The sequence below is a fragment of the Nannospalax galili genome, unplaced genomic scaffold (assembly GCF_000622305.1).
Source record: "Nannospalax galili isolate Female #2095 unplaced genomic scaffold, S.galili_v1.0 scaffold18, whole genome shotgun sequence".
NCBI classification, from domain to species: Eukaryota; Metazoa; Chordata; class Mammalia; order Rodentia; family Spalacidae; genus Nannospalax; species Nannospalax galili.
Window position 1 is genome coordinate 9,223,772 of NW_008346548.1, and position 6,740 is coordinate 9,230,511.

Here is a 6,740-nt window from a genome sequence, read left to right on the forward strand (position 1 = left end):
ATTTCCTACAGATAATCCCAAGATTGTGGATGGCAGTGGGTGAGGGAGCCATTCATTGAGGTAGAGGAAGAAGGTTTGAAGAGGAGGAAGAGAGTATCCTGTCTAAATGAAAGCCTCCAGCAGGCAGTTGGTTGTGGGGTCTGGAATTACAGCAAAAGTTGTAGACTTTATCATTATAAATATAGTATTATCATCTTACATTTGTGTTGAGTCAATGAGGATAGAGAAAAAAATCCCAGAGAGAACAGACACTTGACCTCTTGGTCAAGTCAGATTGAGGAAGAACAGATCATTTGAAGGAATGATGTCAGCTGGGCTACATTTGACAGAATGGTTAAATGGGATGAGGTCAGAAAGAGCACGGGGCTTCAAAGAGGTGGGAAGTGGCTAACATCCTTTGTTAGGACAGCTTCAGGAGAGGTGGGGGTGAGCAGTGGAGAGGGAAGGAAGCCATTTCTGCTCACTCAGAGAATCTGACTAGAACAGTGAGAGAAGTGGAAACTGAAAGGAGGAGCAGAAGAGAGCTGTTTTGAGACAGGACAGCGCTGGAGGCCAAGTTCAAAGAGGCTGAACATCACAAATTTCAAATGTCATCTGTCTGTACAGTGGAATCATTTCTTCTAAGGGTACTCATCCTCACAGTTGTAGGAACAGATTATATATGTATATATTAAAAGTAGGAATTCTACCAAGACAAAGGGCACATTTATTGAACCTGCAAAGAATAGGTAAAAAGCTGTTCTGTTGTTGCACTGTCCTGAACAATAGCCACTAGCCATATGTGACTCTTTAAACACCTTTAATCCCAGCACTCAGGAGGCAGAGGCAGGCGGATCTCTATGAGTTCAAGGCCAGCCTGGTGTACTTAGCGAGTTCCAGATCAGCTGGGGCTACAGGGAGACTATCTCAAAAAGACCAAAAGTTAAAAAAAAAAAAAGCCAGTTTCTCTGTCACAATAACTACTTATCAAGGGCTCAAAAGCCACAGTGACTAGTAGCTACCACATTGGTCACCAGAGAGAACACTTCTGTCCCTTCCAAGAGTTCTTTTGGGAAACTCTGCACTATGGAGTCAAGACTGAGAAAGCAGAAGTCTCAGTGAAATTGAAGAACAGATGTAGAGGGAGAAAGTGAGAGTAAAACCTGGAGGAATCATGGGTTATGGGACAAGGTTAGAAAATTATTAGATTTATCTTCGCAGTTATGGTGAGAATTGGGTAGAAAGAATGACCCTGCATCTAATATCAAAGTCCTCCCTGAATAAAGAAATTGTGACTAATAATTAGTGGATCACAATACTGAGATAGGGGATACCTCTAAACAGAGAGGAACTGCTCAAGATGTCTGCTGATAAAACAAGCAGTGTCTGGGGGGAGGGGGGCATGTGGCTTCCTTTGGGTAGAACCATATTTTATTGAAACAACATTAAAATAAATATTTATTCAAGAGGTTGAAGTCATAGTAGAATCTAATGCAATGAAGTGGTGTTTCCAGCAGGCCCAGGAAAGCTTTGGAGGAAATTGAGTAAAAGAAGAAAAATGTGTGAATGTAATAAGTATATTAACACAAGAAAGAGATGACCCATTAATGTATGACCTGCATTTGGGATAATGACTAAGGAAGACTGAAGTTCTGGTGGCATCACAGACCCACAGCGTTATCAGATGATGGGTTTTGTGTGGCACTCAGATGGTCTATTGCTGTGGTGGTATTCTTGATCACTAACTCCTGAATAGGGAGATATGTAGCTGAGTTTTTGTATGCCTAGCTCCTAACATCATCACAGAAATCAGTCAGAACTAGACCTAGACCACTTCTCTTATCCAAGTATAGGAAGAGAGAGGGCTTCTCAATGCTTTCCACCAATGGAATCTCAGGAAGTCCAATTGCTTAGGCCCTAAGCTCTGGGAATCATAACAGGGAAGCCTAAAGCCACCTGGGAAAAACAGATCGTGGGTCAAATCTTCCCCAAATGGTCGGGGTTAGAAAGATGTGCCTTGTCCAGCTCTGAGTGACATCAAGAAAACCAGTGTCTGGTGGTGAGCCATGGTGTATTAATTGTGAAATACTTTCAGTTCCACTCAGAATGGCCTACAGAGTGCCTTCCACCCCATGGGTAGGAGAAGGGGTTTGGAGAGGGTTGGGTGAAAACAAGTGTGTCCTGCCATCTTCTCTGATTCACTCGGGAGACAGGCAGAGACTGTACAACAGCTTCTCAAATAGGAGCTTTTGGTAAAAATGCAAATTCTGATCCAGATCTTGGGTGGGACCAGAGATTCTGCATGTCTGACCAGCCCATAGATAATACCAATGGCTGTGGGTCTCAGATCATGCTTTGGGTTGGTAGGTGAAGAGGGAAGAAGCTAGCTTGGGGGGGGGGGTTGGAGTGGGGGAGGAACTCTTGTTATCTTTTTGGAGAAGGAGCCTGGATTGGAGAAGTTGAACTAGGCTGAGTTGAAAAGAGGTTCTGCAGAGGAAAAAAAAAATCTGTGCAACTATGTGTCAAGAAGATAGAAGAAGGGAAGGGTGAAGTCACATCCCAATCCTGGAGATGCAACTGATAACCTAGCAAGGATGTACTACTGACAGACAGCTGGTGGACGTTTCAGCTCTTTGGTTTCTCCATTAGATCATCTGCCTAGAGTCATACAAGTTAGGCCCAAACTAGAATGTGTCTCATTCTCCCTAAAGTCCCCAACCCTGAGAGCACTGTGAACTTTCACAGTAGGTGGCACTCTTGCCTTTTTGTTAAGAACCTGGCAAAGGTGTAACAGAAGGCACAGGCTTGCCTGGTAAGGTAGCTATTGAATATAGTGAATTTTCCTTAGGTTCCCTTCCCACTGTTCTGGAAACCCAGAGATTTCTCTCCTTCCAGCACAGGCATGCACCCTATACTTCAAGTGATTCACAGAATTCACATGCCATTGATACCTGGAGTTTCCCTCAAGATCATTGGCAATGGGTTCTCACTGGGGGTAGTCTGTGTGCAGTTCAGTTTTGCCAGTGAATGTCTTTGCTGCTTGATCATCTGCTTCTCCAAAAGATAAAAGAGCTTCCTCTCCTCCACAACCCCCAACTAGCTTCTTCCCTCTTCACCTACCAATTCAGAGTAAGATCTGTGACCCACAACTATTGGGAACATCTCTATTTGAAGAGAGACCCACTGACCAGGTCAGTTAAATTTCTCCTATACCACCAACACTTCAGGTGAAACTACTTTCGTCTCCCTTACATACTCCTTTTCCTCCTTAATATCAGCATCCCCTTCCTGAAACCCTGCACGATGGCTCTTTATTCAGAACCTACTCCAACATTCTCCCCATGACAGCATCTAACTTCATATGGACTGAGTAACAGCACACCCACCTCACCTTCCACCTCTCATCTTCCTCTATTTATTATTTATTTATATTTTGCTAAGTCTTAATACTTGACCCAGAAAAGGTCTTACAAAGACCTCATGACATTATATTTAAGAGGTGGATCATACCAGGAAGTCCTCAGAGACAAACACCTCTGAACTTTCCCATCATGTTCCCTTTGGTTTGTGAAAGTTTGTAGGGGCAGTGCAGCCTGGGAGCAGCAAGTCAATTTGCTTGGGGTTTCCCCAATACTCCAAAGCACATCCTCACCTTCCCACTCACAGTTCACTCCCAGGAGTTCATTCATGTGCCTTAAATGACTGGTTACCATAATCCCCAAACAACCATCATATTTGCCCAGTTCTCTTTCTAATCCCTGAAAGAGCCTAGGGAGGTTGCTGAGAATAGAGGGGCATTCGTCCATTCATTTCCAAACCCTTTTCTGTCCTTGGAAGAGCTGGTCATGAGAACAGCAGCCATGGGGGAAGGTCTATAAAGGAACTGCTTGAATTTTAAAGAGATTACTCAGTAGGACCCCCAACTAATGAAACATAATAAAAGGGGTAATAGAAAATTATTACCATCATCAGCAATCTTTTTTTACCATAGCAAACCAAAGCATAAGAGGAACTTATAGGGCAGGGAGGGTTTGGGGAATGACATAAGAGCTATATAGGGATCCTGCAACCGCCACAGTGATGACAGTTGATAATCTGGTTTAGGAATTCACAGAACCCCAGTACCAGGAAAATTCCTAGAACATTTATTCTTCTACTTCCTTAAGCAGATGAGGAAACTGAGGCTCCCAAAGGTTGCAGTTTGCACAAAGTCACACATTCAGTGAGTAGTGGAGCAAGAGTAAAACTCCTAATTCCAGATGGGTGCCCAGTTCCAGGTCTTAGCATCAAGTCCTCCAGTACCATCCCTGAAGCTAGCACCTTGGTGTTGTATTAGAGAAACAGAATTTCCTTTTCTTCCTTCTTGTTTCCTCTTTCCTAACTCTCAGCTTTTCTTTTTTAGATGCTGCTCCTCTGAAGAGCCAGGCTTATTTCAATAAGACTGCATACTTGCCGTGCCCATTTGCAAACCCTCAAAACATAAGCCGGAGTGAGCTGGTAATATTTTGGCAGGACCAGGAAAAGTTGGTTCTGTATGAGTTGTATTTGGGCAAAGAGAAACTTGACAGTGTGGATGCCAAGTACCTGCACCGTACAAGCTTTGATGAGGAAAATTCAGCTCTGCAACTTGACAATGTTCAGATCAAGGACCAAGGTTCATATGATTGTTTTATCCAACGCAAAACACCCAGAGGATTGGTTCTCCTCCACAAGATAGATTCAGAGCTGTTGGTGCTTGGTATGTAATCAATAATGTGTTTAGATGGCTGGCTTTCACTGATGAGACTGTAAATGAGCAGAGAAATATTGACGGTGGGAATTTGAAAGGACTGGCAGACGAGGGTGCTGTGTAGACAAGGCAGCAGAAAGCCATTTCTGGGAAATCCATGTAAAGGGAGTACAAGGTCTAAGAGTGAGGAACTGAAAGTCCTTTGTACTTCCATGGTTCGCCTCTAGGGAATCAGTGAAAATTTTCTTTGGGGACAAAATAGAGCAAGCTGACCCAACGTGATGCAGCCAAATGAAAATTCTGGTCACTACATTAATTTTCTCCTTTGTTCCAAGAGTTCTTACCCACTAAACGGTGACCTAGGTGCTAAGAAGATAGCTCAGTGAATAAAGTGCCCACTGTTAGTGGCACATGCCTCTAACCCCAGCACTGGGTAATGGGAGGGCAGAGACGGGGGAGTTCCTGAAGCTTGTTGGCCACCCAGCCTAGTAGAATCGATGACTTCAGGTTCAATGAGGGACCCTGTCTCAAAAATAAAGGTAGAAAATGATTGAGTAAGACACCCAAAATCTACTTCTACAGGCACACGTACACACACACACACACACACTTGCACACTTGCACACATTTGCACACACGTGCACACATGTACATTAAGTGTATACACTACACAAAACACATCATACCATAGACACACCATACTAAAATAAACCGTGGCCTGGACTTCCTACCAAGACGTCTAACTGGTTTGGGCTTTCCCTTCAACTTTCCATAGGTTGCTTATGAGTTATTTGTTGTTCCAACCATGAGCCCAGTAGACAGAAGGGAACCAACCCAGTGAACAGAACCCACATACCAACAAACCAACTTTTCTGCTTCACCAGGCCTTGAAAAGCCCAAATGTGACTATAGACTTTTGAAATTATCATATAGTAAAATTAGTTTCTCATTTTAGTGCACAGTTTTATTAATTTTATAGATTATGTATAGATATATGCAAATACCACTATAGATAAAATTCAGGTCACTCTGTCACACTAAAAAATTCCCTCGTGATATTCTCTTTTGTTACCCATAACCATTGCTTTGGATCCTAGAGTTTTGTTGTTTTGAGAGTTTTGTATAAATGGAGCCATACATGTGTGTAACTTTCAAGACTGATTTCTTTTATCCAGAAAAATGACTTTTGAGTTTCATCTAAGTTATATGTATCAAAAGTTTGGAGATTTTTAAAAAATACGTTATTTATTATTTTTTTATTATGTGTATGTGTGTAATTGCATGCATGTAGGTAAGTGCACCCATGTCGTGCGATGTCTATGGAGGTCAGAAGAGACTGTCGGATCCCCTGGAACTGGAGTTACAGACAGTTTTTAGCTGCCATGTGGGTGCTGGGATTCGAACCCAGATCTTCCGCAAGAACAGTCATTGTTCTTATCTGCTGAACCATCTCTCTGGCCCCAAGTTTGGATATTTTTTTAAAGCTCAATTACGTTATACTGTTTATCCAGTCAGCAGATAGGTTTCTGTGTGGATATAAGCTTGTATTTCTCTAGGGTAGATACTTAGGCATGGTACTGCTGGATCCAGATTAATTCTTTTTTTATTTTTAAAAGTACTATTTATTTTTTTATTTATTTTGGGTCTTTTTGAGACAGGGTCTCCCTATAGCCCCAGCTGGCCCAGAACTTACTATATAGACCAGCATGGCCTCAAACTCAAAGAGATCTGCCTGCCTCTGCCCCCTGAGTGCTGGGATTAAAGGCGTGCACCACCATGCCCGGCTCATATTTTATTATGTTTATTTTTGTGAGTATGAACATATTGTCTGCATGTATGTTTGTGCACCCATTTTGCACAATGCCAGTAGAGGACAGAAGAGGCCGTTGGAGCCCCTGGAACTGAGTTATGGGCAGTTGTTAGCTGCCATGTGGGTGCTAGGAATTGAACCTGGGTCCTCTGCAAGAACAGCCAGTACTCTTAACCACTGAGCCATCTCTCCAGTCCTATACACTCATACACTTAAGATACA

At 42.8% G+C, this 6,740-nt stretch overlaps 1 protein-coding gene across 2 annotated transcripts in view; it reads left to right on the plus strand.

The window, feature by feature from the left end:
• The window catches only part of Cd86 (CD86 molecule), an 85,106-nt gene that overhangs the window by 47,915 nt on the left and 30,451 nt on the right, over positions 1-6,740 (plus strand). For both annotated transcript variants that reach the window (XM_008842931.3, XM_029568248.1), the window contains exon 3: positions 4,382-4,717. In XM_008842931.3, coding sequence (XP_008841153.2) covers positions 4,382-4,717 — 336 coding nt within the window. The remainder of the gene's footprint in view (positions 1-4,381; positions 4,718-6,740) is intronic.